General features: G+C 44.3%; 1 protein-coding gene across 1 annotated transcript; it reads left to right on the forward strand.

The window, feature by feature from the left end:
- Positions 1-262: 262 nt before the first annotated feature.
- On the forward strand, positions 263-16005 carry LOC311050084 (extracellular calcium-sensing receptor-like; the record flags this gene model as incomplete). Its single annotated transcript, XM_084064050.1, has 12 exons — positions 263-526; positions 1741-1827; positions 2773-2874; positions 3556-4446; positions 7662-7829; positions 8616-8825; positions 9176-9457; positions 10419-10646; positions 12268-12391; positions 13019-13928; positions 15379-15519; positions 15963-16005. The coding sequence occupies 12 exons, from the start codon at positions 263-265 to the stop codon at positions 16003-16005; spliced, it is 3450 nt and encodes a 1149-aa protein (XP_083920176.1).
- Positions 16006-17697: the final 1692 nt, after the last annotated feature.

Here is a 17697-nt window from a genome sequence, read left to right on the forward strand (position 1 = left end):
CCAATAGCCGCTCTAATATCTCCTCTGGCCAACGGGCCATTCCCATTTAGGATAGTGGATAAGATGTTGGCTTTCCACATGGGAGACATGGTTCGAATCCCAGGCGTTACACTGGCATGTCTTTTTTAGTCTTGGGTATAGTTTTGACGTCCTTTCAGTCAATCGCAGGTCACAGTGTATGTAATGAGTAATTAGTAATTAGTAATATTAATTAGTAATTATGTGTAGATTTAACATCCTAGGTTTCAGACGGTCGCAGGTCATGGCGTTCGCCGTGGACGAGATCAACGGAGACCCCGCCCTCCTGCCCAACGTGACGCTGGGGTACCGCCTCTACGACACCTGCTGCATTGTTCTGGGCGTGGGCTACAAAGCCGCCGTCTCATTGGTCAGCGGCAGGGAGGAGCGCGTCCGATTGGACGAAAACTGTGCCGGCTCCCCTCCGGTGGTGGGAGTCGTGGGCCCGGAGTCGTCGACGCAGTCCATCGCCCTGTCAAATATTCTAGGTCTGTACCAAGTACCTCTGGTAAGTAATCTATACGTATTAACACATCCGCTGCCAGGGACGCAGATCTGCGTCCTAATAGATAAAACCGTGGGCTGCCAGAGTAATCTAGGACGCATATCTGCGTCCTAATGTTTAATTTAGTTAATAGACGATCACGCTGTTTTATTTACATTCCAAGATCATTTTTGCTTCCGAGTCACTTCCGCTTCACCCGGAAGCAATTTCAGCGGTTTCCGTTTCCGGTTTCCGGTTTTAGCTTGAAAAATGCGCTAATGCGGCTAAAATACGTGTTTTCAAAGGGTATAAAATACAAACGGATAGCTCCACTTCTATTCTCTTTGGTCCGGGTGACGATCAGTCATCGTCGTCGTGTATCACATCGTTTTTAGGCCGATCAGAGATTGTCGAAGACGTCACATTCGGTTTATGTTGTTTTGACTGTTTGAGCCTGGAGGGGGCTCCAGGCTCAAACAGGTGCCCGCACGGTTAACACAACCCCTGCAATACATCAAAACGTCCGGCTCGGCTGGGACAAGATGTGCGATTACTTTTCTCGCCGTTACCCTTTAACACAGCAACGTAATACTTAAGAAACAACGGCAAAAAACCTTATTGACTTTCTATGGATTCTTTCGGACAAATCAGAAAACCTCACCTCACTTTGGAGCCACATTACTCTGGAATACTGTTACGCAGAAAATTGATTTAAACGTGAAATAGCGCGCGCTAACAACGACTTTATCCTGGTTCAAACGGTATTACGAAGTATGGCATTCATTTATGAAATGTACAAGGTTTCTGCCTGACAGGGACAATATGCTCATATCTTATCCTCTGCTTGAAGGGGACATTTATAAAAAGAAAATGTGTATAATTTGCATATTTTGTTGGTCAGATATTTTTTATATCAATTATATAACATATTACATATCGTCGATGTTGGGTGGAAATCTTGCATGTCCAAAACCGTTCCTTTTTGATTATTATTATTTTTTTAAATAGTGAAAATAGCCGATCTACAAGTTCACAACGCCTCGCAATGGCGTTGTGAGCTTGTAGATCTGCTATTTTCACTTCATCAAGTAAAGCATTAATTTACAAAAAAAACATTAAAAAATAAATAAATTGAGACATGAGGTTTCTGCCTGACAGCAACGATATATTTTGTACATTTTGATGGTCAGTCATTTTAATAAATTAATATATTACATTATATTTTGTACATTTGGCAGGTCAGTTATTTTGCCACCTGTTCGTGTCTGAGTGACCGTCAGCAGTTCCCTTCCTTCTTCAGAACCATCCCAAGTGACCACTTCCAGGTATAATGCACACAAACTTGTCCATGTTGCAGCACTGTGTTAACTTCCAGGTATAATGCACACAAACTTGTCCATGTTGTAGCACTGTGTTAAATTACAGGTATAATGCACACAAACTTGTCCATGTTGTAGCACTGTGTTAACTTCCAGGTACTAATGAACAGATTGCACTAACTAGTCCATGTTGCAGTATTGTAGGCCTGCCCCCTGAAAGGTGTTAATTCTAATAGTCAGTGGAAGAACCCCTTTCTTTTTATCTGTGGTAAAAAGGGGTGCATTTCGCCTTTCCGACATGTCGCCTTTCCGACGTTAACGAACCCTATACCTAACCCTAACCGCACGTGGAAGCCACTAGTCGGAGTGGCGAGATGTCGGAATGGAAGGAGCACCCCGGTAAAAAGACCGCCTTTCTTTTTTATCTGTGGTAAAAAGATGCCCTTTTTTTTTAGCTGTGGTAAAAAGATGCCCTTTCTTTTTTATCTGTGGTAAAAAGAAAAGACATACACATGTGCTGTTACCTGGTAGAAGATGTTCCGCACACTTGACAAACATTCCCTCTAGTGGGTGTAATGGGTATTGCATTATAGCCTCTCATTACAGGAGCTGATGGTGCCAGAACAGAATGATTATACTTTTTCTTCCCTATTCATTGTGAAATATGTAGGAGATGAACTGATCTGACTGTGTGAATAATCTAACCGGAACCCGCACCCGGAACCACAAGGTTTTATTTCCTTTTTTTTTCTTTCTCGGTAGGCGAGGCCTAGACCGGATCACACGGCCATTTAGAAACAAATACCAGGCTTTCTTCTGAGGTGGAAAGTCTGGTTACGCGAGGTTAATGCGTTTCATGCACCCACCAGCATCACCTACAGGTCATCATACAAACCTCATATAGGACCATCAGGTCATTCTTTAACCATCAGGTCATTCTTTAACCATCAGGTCAGAGCCATGCAGCACATCATGAAGAGGTTTGGATGGACCTGGGTGGGACTGGTGGTAAGTGATGATGCTGATGGACGCACCGCTGCCAGATCCTTAAAGGTACAGCAACACATTATTTTACACGATGGATATTAAAATAATGTGGAGAGAAAAACAAAGGGGAAAAAAAGAGGAGGGCTGTGGACAGTTCAGAAACCTGCCTACCAGTGACATCATCGATGGGGGATTCCAACCAAATAGAAACTACAGCCTTTTTTCTTCTAAAAAGTTACCATGCTATAATTAGAAGCCATTGACGGCTATTTTCAGAGGTATAAAATGACTTGTCAGTACATTTATAGCCAGGGGTGCACATAACTGGTGCGCAGGTGCGCATGCGCACCAAAAAAAAAAAATGCGCACCACATTAGACGACGCGAGGCGCTTTTGCGCACCAACAGCTGGGACAGGAATCCCAGGAATTTCCAAGCTTTTATTTTTTAGCAAAACTAAAAAATAAAAGCCTGGAGATCGAGGCTAGGAATTTACTTCCTGAAGTCACACTCACACATGCATTGCACCGCGATGCACGCCCATACACAATACACACCCATGGGGAGGAGGCGGAGGCGGGGGGAACACATGCTGCAGTGTACGCGACCGTGTGAGTAGCGAGGCCTCGTAGCCTCACAGCCTGTCGCACACAACAACACGCTGCTGGCTACGGTACAGGCACTCGTCAACATGTCTAAGAAGCAAGCCCCATTAAGTCATTATTTTGGTGTTTCACCACCTCCAAAGAAACGCCAGACTGGACCCCCACCCGAAAAAAAACGTTGGTTTGCGGAAAAGTGGCTGGAGGATGTCGGCTGGCTCCAAACCGATGATAAACGCACCATGATGTGGTGCAAAATATGCCGTGAGTTTCCCAACCTGGCGGATAAAAGCAGCCCGTTTTATACAGGGACAAAGAATTTCAGTCACCCACCCTTTGAGAAGCATGAGAAAAGCAAAGAGCACATCAACGTAGTGAAAACAATTGATAACAGGAGCAGCCAGGATCGGAGTCGCCCTCTTGACAAGTGGCAGGACAACATTAATGAAGAGCAACGTCAAGCACTGTCTAATATATTTCTGTTGGCCTTCCACAAAGCGAAACATGCACGTCCTATGCGTTCATTTGAAGAGGACATTGCACTATTCAAGAGGCTTGGAGTTAATGTCGGCAGTGCCTATCATTCACGAGAAGGGGGGTCCCGCCTCATGCAGACCATTGCACAGACAATCAGCTCGGAACTGTTTGAAAAATTAAAAATAGCTGAATTTTGGGGTCTGCTCTTTGACGGATCCGAAGACATCAACAAAACGGAGCAGGAAATTGTGTACATTGTTTCGGTGTCTAGCAATGGAGACTTTAGCTCAGATTTCCTTGGATTAATTAATCTGGGGGTAAAGCGATCAGCACAGGACATAGTGGATGGACTTGTGCAACTATTCGATGAATGTGGATTAGCGGACGAGTGGCAGACGAAGTTGGTCTCGGTCTGCACAGATGGAGCAGCTGTCAACGTGGATGTATACAACGGCGTCATCCCTAAATTACGTCAGAAGGTGGTCATCGGGGATTCCCTTGTGCACGTTCTGTGTACAGCCCACACCCTGGAGAACTGCGCCAAGTCAGCTGATCGCATGGTACCATACTGTGAGTCTTTTAATCGTTCCGTCGTCAGGTTGCTAAGCTTTTATTTGCAGAAGGGGGGTGCAAAAAGAACAGCACAACTACAGAAACTATGTGATGAGAATGGCATTGCCTGTGTGAAACTAGGAAAGTTTCACAACATTAGATGGTCTGCATGGAGACAAGAGACTCTCTTGAAAATATGGAGATTATTGCCTGCCATTAAAATTCAACTGGCTACAAGTGATGACAGTGACCTAAAACATGTCTGCACAGAGCGTTTTCACTGTTTCCTAGCACACATGCTTGATACTGGGAAGATCTTACAATTCCTCTCCCTTAAGTTCCAGCAAGATAAGTTGACTATTGGTGAATGCAAAGATGAGCTCATGGTAGCTATTGGACAGTTGACACTTCTGCTTGACAGTGATGGCAAATACAGGACAGAGACTGTTTCAAATGCTGATGCTGACAGGGACAAGATTAATGTACTGAGAGGTTTAATTCAGGAGTTTGAAACCAGATATGAATCCCTCAAGTCATGTGATCAATTTCTCATTTTTGATCCTTCAACTTGGCCTCAGGAAATGAAAGACATCCACAGTTTTGGCAACACAACACTTAGTAGCATCCTTCAGAATTATGAGGGCAGCATTTCTGTTGACAGAGACTCCACTCTAAGAGAATGGATGCGTTTAAAGCAATCAGCAAAACGTTTAGCAGCCTCCTCTGTGTATGACTTGCTGAACATAGTGAAGACAAGCAATCCAGATATTTACCCCAACATTCTGAAAGTCCCTGTGTTGTCTCTTACACTGCCCTTGAGCAGTGCTGCTTGTGAGAGAGGATTTTCACACCTCAATATAATAAAAAACAAGTACAGATCCTGCCTGTCAGACTCTCGCCTCTCATCCCTGATGCACATCCACCTGTCTAAGCTGACAACTGAGACTTTTGACCCAAAGCCAGCTGTTGCCTTGTGGATGCAAACAGCTGATCGCAGGCTCAACCAGGGGGAGAGGAGTAGGCCTAAATCTACAGTGGTTGAAATTGAGGACAGTGATGACAGCAGTCAAGAGAGCAGTGATGAATGATGATGTCCAGCTTGTAGAATAAATGCTTAGGTTGTAGCATCAAGAAAACTGAGCTCAAAGAGCAGCCAGTTCATTTCAGTGTTTACAGAACAGACATTCAGTGGTTAAAGAGATGTGATGTCTGATGTGATTTCAGTGTGTTTAAACAGAAGACATTCTATGCTTAAAGAGATGTCAGTTGATTTCAGTGTGTTTAAACAGAAGACATTCTATGCTTAAAGAGATGTCAGTTGATTTCAGTGTGTTTAAACAGAAGACATTCTATGCTTAAAGAGATGTCAGTTGATTTAAGAGTGTTTAAAGAACAGACTTTCATGCTTAAAGAGCAGTCATTTGATTTTGCATTTGTTTCTTTTGTTTTGCATCCAACACCCTCACACACACCATACTTTGCACACATCCACTCACCTACACTACTGATTCTACAGACTAACACACACCATAATTTGTTAATTCATCTTTATTTATGAATAAATGTTTTTTTGCTATAAGTTATCCATGTATCCCTCTTTTATCCATCCTGCGAGACGTGTCGCGGCAAAATGAGCACCAAGTGACATACCCAGGTGCTCTTCTGAGCACCAGACCAAAAAAGTTATGTGCACCCCTGTTTATAGCCATAGTTTTAGTCGTCATAGCTTACTTTTAATTTAGTTTTCGTCAGTGAAAAAGGTATCGACCAATATTTTTCGTCATAGTTTTAGTCGATTAAATTAACCCTGGTTGTTCTACCTTCTCAGTGTGACCTGCAAGCGGTCTGGTGTGGCCTGTCTGGCCTACATAGAGGTTAGAGCCATGCAGACCCAAAACTGGAGCTCGTTTTTCGCTTTCCCCAAATGTCAGCTGTTTATTAGCGTTTTTGTGTTCGCTGGCTCCCGGGTTGCCAAATCATGTGCGTGAAACAAGTGCCGGTGTTGCCACATCCGTGAAACAATCGGACCATCCTTGAAACAAGCGGACCATGACGCACTTTGGGTGCTCATATCCCCCGACGGGTAAGGTCTACTTATATTAATAAGGTAAACATTTTGTCTCAGCATGTGCGCTAACTTGAATGGAGGGGGTGTTTGGGAGGAAGCACCGTACAGTTTATGGGGCAGGGACCGTATCTCAGCAACACTGAAAGCGCTAACTCTCATTGTTCGTGTCATGAGTAAATGAGCCAATAAGCTGCCCGCAATGAGGGGTTTTCCAGACACCGACTCCCAAAGCTCAGTTAGCTCACTGACAGTGACACACAGCAAGGAGAGGGGGAGAGAGAGCAAAGTGGGATCAGGACAGCAGAATCACCGTAATTTCTCAAATAAATCGCCCTGTCTTTCATTTTGATTCCCCGACTTCAAAATAGGGAAAAAATTGCGTCCCGTACCAGTTCAATATGGGACGCGTTGTTTAGTTTCCAAAAACGGGACGATTCCATATTTTACGGGACGGTTGGTAACCCTACGCAGCAAGCTGACAATTATCAATGCCTGATTTTCTTTCCAAGCCAGTGCCAGCGAATGCAAAATCCCAAGTCACCAGAAGTGTGTGGGATTATGCTGCGAGGACATAAGATCATTCCAAACGGTGGCTGGAGGACGATTTCTTATTTTCTAGTGTGATGTGTGTGTTCTTGCCTTCTTGTGGATTTGTTTTAATCAGAGCGCGAGAGAGTGCAGCTAATGTGCGCACACCAGTGAAAGCGCACAATCGAAAATAATTAATTCATAATAATAAATAAATAACTATAAAATGTGCTCCTCGGAGCACAGTTCTCCGCCAGTACTGTTCCTGATTAATCCTGTCTTACCTCACTTCAAAAGATATAAATGATCTTTTGAAGTGACACACCTATTTATAGGACTCTATTTCATCATGCGTCTCGCTAGCCAATCAAAGCACACCCTTTCAACATATTGTCACGTGTCACGTGAAGCTTGACCAATGTTAGCTTGGTGGACACACGGAAGGACGAGAACGAAAACATAGTCTCCTGGCGGAGAAAACAAAAAGGTGTCGGGCTTCGGGCCGGGCTCAAGCTGTAAAATTGCGCCACCTATCGGACCAGGGGCCAGGGCCGGTCTAAGGCCCACATTTTCGCCCTGTGCAAGGCTCTAATAGAGGTTCTAACCCTGGTTGTTCTACCTTCCCAGTCTGACCTGGAGCGGTCTGGTGTGGCCTGTCTGGCCTACATAGAAGTTTTCCCCGCAGACAGTGACCCGGCAGAGCTGCAGAGGATCGTCTCTGTCATGAAGACTTCTACAGCCAGAGTGGTGGCTGTGTTCGAACTGGGAGGACACATGAGGAAGATGATGGCTGAGGTTTTTATCATCTAACACCTAATACATTGTTAATTAACTGTTAATTAAAATACAGGTTTTTCTTCTTTTTTTTTTGGAGGCACGGTGGCGCAGTCGGTAGCACTGTCGCCTCACAGCTAGAAGGTCCTGGGTTCGATTCCCGCCGGGGACGCTGTGGGCGCTGGGGGTGTGTCTTCTCCTCCGCGTCATCAGCGCCCATACCATACCCTCACAAAAACATGTAGTAATCCTGGTCGCTATACCGCCTCCCCCATGACAGCCGGGGCGCCTGATGGAGGGGAAGGGATCTGGTTGGAATAACGTGTTCCTTCCACGCGCTACCTCCAACCAGGGAAACTCCCCCCTGTCAGGTGACAAGAAGGTCAGTTGGCTCTCAATCATTGAAGGAAGCATGAGCTCGGCCCTGGCCTCCCTAGGCTGTGGGGGACTGGTGTAGCGCCCAGTATCACTTAGGAAATTGGCACCGGGGTGAAAAAAATGGGTTACAAAAATCGCAGGATAAAAATGTCAATAGAAATAAAATACACGATTTTTGGAGTGCGACACCTAGGCACAGCCAAGCATAAAATGACTTGTCTTAGTTCTACTGGATCTCATTTTAGTCTAGTTTTTATTTGTTGACAAAATTAGCAGTATATTTAGTCTTAGTTTTTGTCATTGTAGCCTCGTTTTCATTTAGTCTTTTGTTGAAAAGAATGTAGTCTACGAACATTTTATCATAGTTTTAGTCGACAAAATGAACCCTGCTAATAGTGGAACAATAGTATATTGTGTTGAACTCAACAGGTAATAAGGCAGAACCTGACAGGACTACAGTGGATGGCCAGTGTCTCCTGGGCCACGTTTCCCGACTTCCATACTCCTAAATTCATGCCGTACCTGACTGGCACCCTGGGGATCGCCGTCCGTCGCGCGGAGATCCCGGGACTCAAGGACTTCCTGTTGAAACTCCGCCCTGATGATGAAGACCCTGACAACAGCCATGAAAATAACATAGTGAGTCTGTTTGTTTTCATTTACTGTTTAAGAGATGCTTTACAAAATGAAGAAAGAAAAAAAAACTAGCATAGAAAACATTGAAATTAAAAGGCCAGGTTGCTGTAGGTGGTGATCAGTATCTTGAAATGTATTTTGTGTTTGACTGGGAGTCAATGAAGGTCATGGAGGACTGGGGTGATGTGGTCCCTGGATCGGGTTCTGGTGAGCAGGCGGGCAGCAGAGTTTTACACATACTGTAGCTTCTTGGGAACTTTGGAGCTGACACCGTTTAGTAGGAAAGGAAATTACTGTAACACTGTATTTTATTCATGCTTATACAGACTTCATGGTGTTGTTTCTCCTTGCAGGTGAGGCAGTTTTGGGAGCACACATTTGGGTGTAGGTTTGCCCCCGTCCCACCAGGCTGGGTGGATGGTGGAGGTGGAGGAAGGGTGTGCACCGGAGAGGAAGACCTGGGTGCAGCAGAGACGGCCCTGTTGGACGTGTCTGACCTCAGGGCAGAATACAACGTCTACAAGGCCGTGTACGCCCTGGCCCACGCCCTGCACGACATGCTGCAGTGTGCCCCGGGTAGAGGGCCCTTCCCTGGGCACAGCTGTGCCGGCCTGACCACCGTACAACCGTGGCAGGTGGATTATTCATGTAGGCTCTATAGGGCTTATATTGGACATATAGTGACACATTGGGGAGGGAAAATGTACTTATATTTCAGCTCAGAAATAATTTTCCGGAGTTCCCCTTCTTTAATTTCCTTAAAATAACGTAGATGGTTCAAATTCACTCTAATAACGGCGGAGTGTGTATTAATATTATTATGAATTATGATGCTATTTCTAATGTTGACAATCTTGTCTTCGAAGAACGAAGCAAACTCCTCACACTTTGACTGTGAGGGTTGGTGGAGATGCTCATTGAGGTGGGGGGGATTTAGAAGCCGATCAATAGTGGAGAATAATATCATGGGGTTATTGCTATTATTACTTATGGTTTTAGAGAAATAAGCCTGCCTTTCGCAGCATAGAGCTTTGTTGTATGTGTGGATGCAATTAAAGAGGATTTCACAATGGGCTATTAGCTTACTTTTCCTCCAAGCACGCTCAGCTCTACGGCATTCTCTCTTCAACAGGCCAGTTTGGTTTGTGGTTTCTTTTAGATTTTCTCAGGTGCTACTATATCTATGGTTGACCTTAATGTATGGTTACAGTTGTTAACCTAGTGAAAATAATAGCTCTACAAGCTCACAACGCACTTCATGCCACGTTGTGAGCTTGCATATCTGCTATTTGCACTGCTTCTTAAATATTTGTTTTCTAATTTAGGGAATTTCAAAACATATTCATGAAATTAGTTTTTGAAAAATGTTTGAATTTGTTTTCAACTCTAGAAAAGATTTTAAAATAATAATACATAATGACAAAATTTAGGAAACAAAAAATAAAGGTATTTTCACTCACAACCAACAAAAATGGATCTGCGATCCACAAATGGGTCACGACCCACTGTTTGGGAAAAAGTGCTCTATATAGTGTATATTGTATGCACTATTATTATTAGTATTTGTTCATCGTCTCATGTCCATAATGTTTCCAGCTCGTGCATTACCTGGAGAAGGTCAGCTTCACCACGTCAGCTGGTGATCATGTATCATTTGATGAGAACGGCGATCCTCTACCAATCTATGATGTCATGAACTGGGCGTGGCTTCCTGACGGAACCGTCAAGCTCAGGAATGTGGGCGGAGTCAGGATGTCCGCCTCCGGCGACGCAGAAGTCGTCCTGGACGAAGATATGATCTTCTGGAACTTTGAATCCACCAAGGTCTCTTTATGCTCAAATCAATGTTCTGGAGCTCATGATGAGAGTGTGTGTTAGTATGTATTATTAACTGATAGTATATTTGATAGCAATTATATAGTTTAAAGCTTTTTTCCTTCTCTGTGAAGTATAATGGAGATGTTCCTGAGACAATGTCTAGTTGTCTAGGTGAGGTGGCTCAGTGTCCAGCTAATTCCATGGAATGTTAATTTGACTTAGACCCGAGTAAAGGTCAATTTAAAGGGTCAAGAGTGACCACAATGGAATGATCTGTGTTTTGTTCTTATTAATGGATAACAGATGTGTGTGGATCGGGGCGGTGCAGCGGATCTGGCGCAGCGCTCAGGTCCTGGACCTGGTGAGACGAAGGAGGAGCCTGGCCAGGAGACAACCCACAGAGCCTAGTCCCTCCACGTGCCAGAGCCTCCCCGAGTCCCGGCAGAGTACTTCCGGAGAAGCGGACTGAGTGGCCCTGTCTTGCCCTGTAGGACTGACCGTGGGTAGCTACTGGGACGTAAGTCGGGGCTTGATCAACCCTGGCTGGGTCACCTGGGTGAGGGTGTATGTTGCGAGACCCGAAACACCCTATGACCCCAGGCTACAACACTGATGATACGTCCCAGTTGCATCCATGTGATGTTTTTCCGCATTAGTAATTCTATTTATAGTGGCTCATAGGAATAGACTATGTGACAACCAGGAATAGTTTGGTGACCACAGGAGAGACTGGTGACAGCCGGAATGTAGACGGCATCCCGGGAGCAGTATGGGTTGGCGCCCCATGCTGTGTCTTCCGTGAGGAAGAAGCCCAACAAACCCGCGGTGAGGCCTTTAGGAGGGCCATTCAATCAATCCGCAAGTGGAGCCTGCAGTACCACCACGGGCCAAGGAACCATCACGCCAGAAGGAAATGTTTGGATCGGGGCGGTGCAGCGGATCTGGCGCAGCGCTCAGGTCCTGGACCTGGTGAGACGAAGGAGGAGCCTGGCCAGGAGACAACCCACAGAGCCTAGTCCCTCCACGTGCCAGAGCCTCCCCGAGTCCCGGCAGAGTACTTCCGGAGAAGCGGACTGAGTGGCCCTGTCTTGCCCTAGGACTGACCGTGGGTAGCTACTGGGACGTAAGTCGGGGCTTGATCAACCCTGGCTGGGTCACCTGGGTGAGGGTGTATGTTGCGAGACCCGAAACACCCTATGACCCCAGGCTACAACACTGATGATACGTCCCAGTTGCATCCATGTGATGTTTTTCCGCATGTAGGAAGGAGGAGCTTGTGGAAGTGAATTGTATTATGTAAATCTCTCTCACTGTGGATGGACATTAACATTTTACTAACCCAGACAGGCCTGTCCTAATAAACCAAGCTTAGAATGATCCTCTCCAGTTATTATCAGAATCTGACCACTGAAGTTACGTAGTAACAGTGTGATTTAGTTTGGACCAGAGGTCTAATGTAACGATGCAGATCTATGGTTTAAACTGAAATTGACTGTTGTTATTTTGCTGTGCTGCTGTTCTTCTGGAACCTGGCTGGATTAATTCATTATTTATAATTTGATACAATTTAAAATAGTGTATTAATTACATGACTATAATTAACGTACAGGTGTCATTGTTATTGTAGCCTCCTGAGTCAGTGTGCAGCGAGAGCTGTTCCCCTGGAACCCGTGTGGCCAGAAGGAAAGGAGAACCTGTCTGCTGCTTCGACTGCATCGCCTGTTCTGACGGACAGATCAGCAACCAGACCGGTTGGTTTACATCTGTGGTTCTCAACCGAAAATCTCACGTTTGTGCTCCACCCATCTCAAAATCGATTGATTGATGATGACTAACACATTGACTGCCTGAGCTTAAAACATTGTTTAACATCCCCATGCCAGCGTTTTTACCTTATATTGACGATCTTTGGACAGTCGCGGGAGCCGCGTTGTAGACACAGAGGTTTACCACGATCGGCCATTTTGTTCGTATCGCCCGTTGAATAAGGTTCGTTTTCACCAAAGAAAGAACATCGGGGTGGACGGAAGTGACGTTTTTTGGGATGACGTCACATGCGTCCATTCCTTCTCTCAGAGTCAAGGGATCATTCCTAAGTTGTGTTAGAGCGCCCTCTTGTGGAATTTTCAAACACAAAAATGCCTTGGCAGACATTGTGTTAACATGGCTGCCGTGTCAAGTAGTCATCGTAAATCAATCGATTGTGTTCCAATGTTGATAATTGGAATACTATACGTTAAGTTGATTTGCAGAAAATTACCAAAGCAGACTTGGCAACAATGACATAATAGTCGTAAGATAGTAAGAAGTAGAAATGTTGTGCCTTTTTAGGACGATACTTTACTTGTCTGTCCCTTTAACCTCTGTGTCTTTTTTAGACTCTACAGAGTGCACCAGTTGTCCAGAGGACTTCTGGTCCAGTCCCCAGCGTGACCACTGTGTCCCCAAGATCATGGAGTTCCTCTCCTACCATGAGGCCCTGGGTATCTCCCTGACGACCATCTCGTTGCTGGGCACACTTTGCTGCGCCATTGTCCTGGGAATCTTCGTCTATCATCGAGACACACCCATGGTACGCGCCAACAACTCGGAACTCAGCTTCCAACTTTTGCTGTCACTGAAACTGTGTTTCTTGTGCTCACTTCTGTTCATCGGACATCCCAGACTGTGGACTTGTCAGCTGAGGCATGCGGCTTTCGGGATCAGCTTTGTGCTGTGCGTCTCGTGTATCCTGGTAAAGACTATGGTGGTGCTGGCTGTGTTCAAGGCTTCCAAGCCTGGGGGTGCAGGCATCATGAAGTGGTTTGGTGCTATGCAGCAAAGAGGAACAGTTCTGGCTCTTACTGCCATCCAGGCAATAATCTGCACAGCCTGGCTTGTGTCTGCCTCACCATCTCCACATAAAAACACACAATACCACAGTGATAAGATAGTCTATGAGTGTGAGGTGGGATCAACAGTTGGTTTTGCCGTGTTACTAGGTTATATCGGTTTACTGGCCCTCCTTAGTTTCATCCTAGCGTTCATGGCAAGGAATCTTCCAGACAACTTCAACGAAGCCAAGTTAATCACTTTCAGCATGTTGATATTCTGTGCCGTGTGGATAGCCTTCGTCCCGGCGTATATCAGCTCTCCGGGCAAATATGCCGATGTAGTGGAGGTGTTTGCTATTTTAGCGTCTAGTTTTGGCCTCTTGGTGGCGCTGTTTGCACCCAAGTGTTATATAATGCTTTTGAAACCCGAGAGAAACACTAAGAAGTCCATCATGGGTCGCAACGCCACCAAGACGTAGGAGCAGAAATGCAATGATAAAACATGTTCTATTTTATAACAATAATATATATGGATATATTTGATTGCTGATAACATCGTTAGTTAGTTTTGATTGCTTGAATACTGTATTAGTCAGAAATGTCAACAGCATGGAGGTACAGTGAAACATTTAGGTTAAACGGATGACACACAAATAAAGGTCCTGGTGACTTGTTTCCATTGTGGTCCTATATATTAAATTCATCAACATAGCATGCCATGTAATATCAGCACATCAATATATGACATCACAATTACAAACAACTATATGTACAAAGGAGAACAAAGTAAAAACGGCGGCACCAAATGACACCTCCTATTGTCTCCTGATTCTTTTGAAAGAAACCAGTGATTCACATCCTTTAACGGATGATGTCAGGGCATTCCACACTGAGAGAGAGAGAGAGAGAGAGAGAGAGAGAGAGAGAGAGAGAGAGAGAGAGAGAGAGAGAGAGAGAGCTTTCTATGTACCTCCGATAATCATGTTTAAATGTATTCATTCATTTATTTTGCACATAATACACTGCATTTAGTCCTGAAATATACACTTTAGAATGCCAATCTGTTCAAATTAATTTGTGTTCTATGTAATTGTATTTGAAGCATAGAACCAGTGTTGAATTTACATTACATCATGTATGATTATTTGATGACCCGTCCAAATAAACAAAGAGAAGTCTGTAAAAAAACAATAATAGATCAACAAGACTACAATACATATATATAGAGCTTCATCCATAAAATGTATTTAGAGGCCGGGATTCAAATTCGTGTTTCCCATGACGAGAGGCATGAAAATTCTACTGCTGAACTAAGATGGAACCACTTGTCAACTAGTGGTCCTGCCTGGACAGTTTTAACTTTCTTAGTGGAAGTAGAGCCGGGAGATCACCTCCAAGTTAACCACCACAGTTACTTTAGTTCTATTGAATTAACCAACTCTACCGTAGATGAGTCAAAATAACGTTTTAATCACACACTAAAACATTCTGGATTGCAGCTTTAATTTCCAGAAATCTCCATTGCCAATGGCTGCATGTACCACAGTCTATTAAATCAATCCATCTCATTAACAATAGCGTCATATAACGTTCAAGCGCAGATATAAGGAATCAGAAGCTACAAAAAGTATGGTACTTTAGGTATTACCTCAAAACATCATCAGTCAACTCTATAACCGTTTGGGATTGTATTTTGCTGACCGCAGGACCATCTCTGGTTATCGTGCCCTGCTCTGTCCCTCAGTCTTTGCTTGTCTTGTTATTAATGCTTCATTTCTACTTAGGCGCACACATCTACAAGCTCACAACGTGTCGCAAGGTGCGGCGACACAGCGCGCTGTGAGCTTGCAGATCGGGGATATTTTCGGCGCGCATCACCCGTGTACGATTAAGTATAAATGAGGTGTAAACACACTGCATCGCAGGGCGGGACACAGGAGCCGCCGCAGTGTGCAAGGAGAGGAGCTCCTCTCCATGCTGACCGAGAGGCAGACTGCAGCAGACCAGGTGATTTATGCTGCCTGTCAGTGGAGCAGATGCTCCGGTGGGAAGCTCAGGCTGCTCAGGTGCAGCAGATGTCCCCTTCCTGATACGGGAAACTCGAGGACTCAACCCTAAAAGGCTCAATGACAATTATATCCACTCCAATCAATTTTGTCTCCACCGATAAGGGCCGGGGGAAGCGCTTGAACGTGCATGCCCCTGCACCCGGTATAGTACACGATAGTGCACTCGAGTTTCCCTCGAGTGCAGTTAGGTGGGGTGTATTTGTTTAAACAATGCCTAACTCCAGGAACACCCTTGGCTCCGGCGTTAATCGCTAGGATACTGTTCAGCAGGCATGCAAGCAATCCCACACATCATGCATGCACGCTCGCGCGTGCACACACACACACACACTCACACTCACACACACACACACACACACAATTACGCATGTATACGCTCAGAGTTGAGTGAACTGTTGCATTTCTGTTGATTTTTGCTTGATTTTTGCTATGTGTTTAAGCAATGCCTTCATCCTGCAATCGCCCAATTGGCTCCAGTTTTAATCGGCAGGTCATGTACAGTACAGCGGGCATGGCAAGCAATCCAACACACACGCATACACACAAATATTCACTTTACACACATGATTCTTTTTTTCTTTGCTGAGCAGATGAGCTCACGCACTGAGGATGTTCCCCATAGAGGAGTGATCAGAGAGAATTCATGAAGAGTGTGGCATCGCATAGCTCACGTGTGTGCGCCCTTTTATCTACAGTAGAGGTCGTCGGGTTAGTCATGTAACCCGAAATACCCAGGTTCCGTTACCTGTTACCTGTGATGGATAATTTATAATCAATAATGTATTAGATTATGATTATTGTAATGTATCACTTTGGATAATTGCATAAAGTATGATGTATTTGCTCAGAAGGGACAGTTCTGTAACTGCTAAGATAAGATGTCCTTGCTCCCTGGCCTACTCTTTCTTACCCGTGGCTACAGTTTATCCATGATGCCTTAGAAAAGACAACCTTGCCACCAAGATGAGCCTTTGCCCCTGTTCATGTTGATATTATATTGTGGGGTGGGCTTAATGAAAGATAAACTGTCTGTTATATTGATGAACATTTTATATTACCAGTAGAGAATATTTTTGACGCTGTACCACCTTGTCTCTCCTGTGCAAATAATCCAGTAAACCTGATTATTATTTAAGACTGACTCCGTGTTACTTCTTTTTACGGTAATCCTTTTTGAGAGCTAAGTTATCAACCCGAGTAAAAAATATTTATGTCTATATTAGCCTTGATGATCGTCTTTCTTGACCGAAGGCTCTGTCTATATTAGGAACAACTTTGGACAGGTGGAAAACTTTAGTTAAACTTGCAGAGTGGCGCATTACTTTACCTGAGTTACATCTTCTGATAGTTGTACTGGAATGTTGACATGAAATAATAATCCTGTTTAGTGTTTCACTACCACGAGCAAAGACTACAGCGCATATTAACAGCGCTGATCAACATACACGTTGAAAGGCTAGGACAAAGATACCAAGGATTCGACAGTGATGTCACTATGCAACAAGGAAGTAGCGACGGACGCTATGTCATGTTCGAAGTTGGTTAAAGCTGGTTTAAAGATAGTAAGGATTCGAATCCTTGGACATATTTTACCCACTCATTTATATACACCAGTTATATTAAATATTGTCGTTTAACGTAACGCTTTGGTTAATGGTTAAAAATGGTAAAATAATCTAGTTAATATCAACATGTTGTTACCGGTATATTCTGCAAAGCACAATGGAAACTCCAAAGCCAATTATAATGTTAAACAACATTAAATGTTAACATTAGAAATTAACGTGGATTATAGTTGGCAATGAAGAAGGATTACACACATCTAGAACGTGGATTTATTTTTGTACAGCTGTCCAATGAGCATTGACTGGGATTATACATCATAATCATGGAGGCTATACATTTAGGTAAGAAAGTATGAAAAGTCTTATTTAACGCTGGACAACTATACAACTAGTAATGACGTTGGCAAACAATTTTGCGTTCGGGTATATCGGGGCTTTGGTTATGTACGGGTTCGGTTCTTGTATGTCACGGTTCTATACAGCTCTCGGTGCTGTTCGGGTCTCTAACAATGGCCCCGGTCCATTTGGTTTCGGGTAATATTTTCGCGGGTCCATTCGGGTATCGGTCCTTCATACTGGACTATGGGCCGGGTGCATTCGGTTCCGGGTA

The sequence above is a fragment of the Gymnoscopelus microlampas genome (genome assembly GCF_963454915.1).
Source record: "Gymnoscopelus microlampas genome assembly, chromosome: 8".
Lineage (NCBI taxonomy): Eukaryota > Metazoa > Chordata > Actinopteri > Myctophiformes > Myctophidae > Gymnoscopelus > Gymnoscopelus microlampas.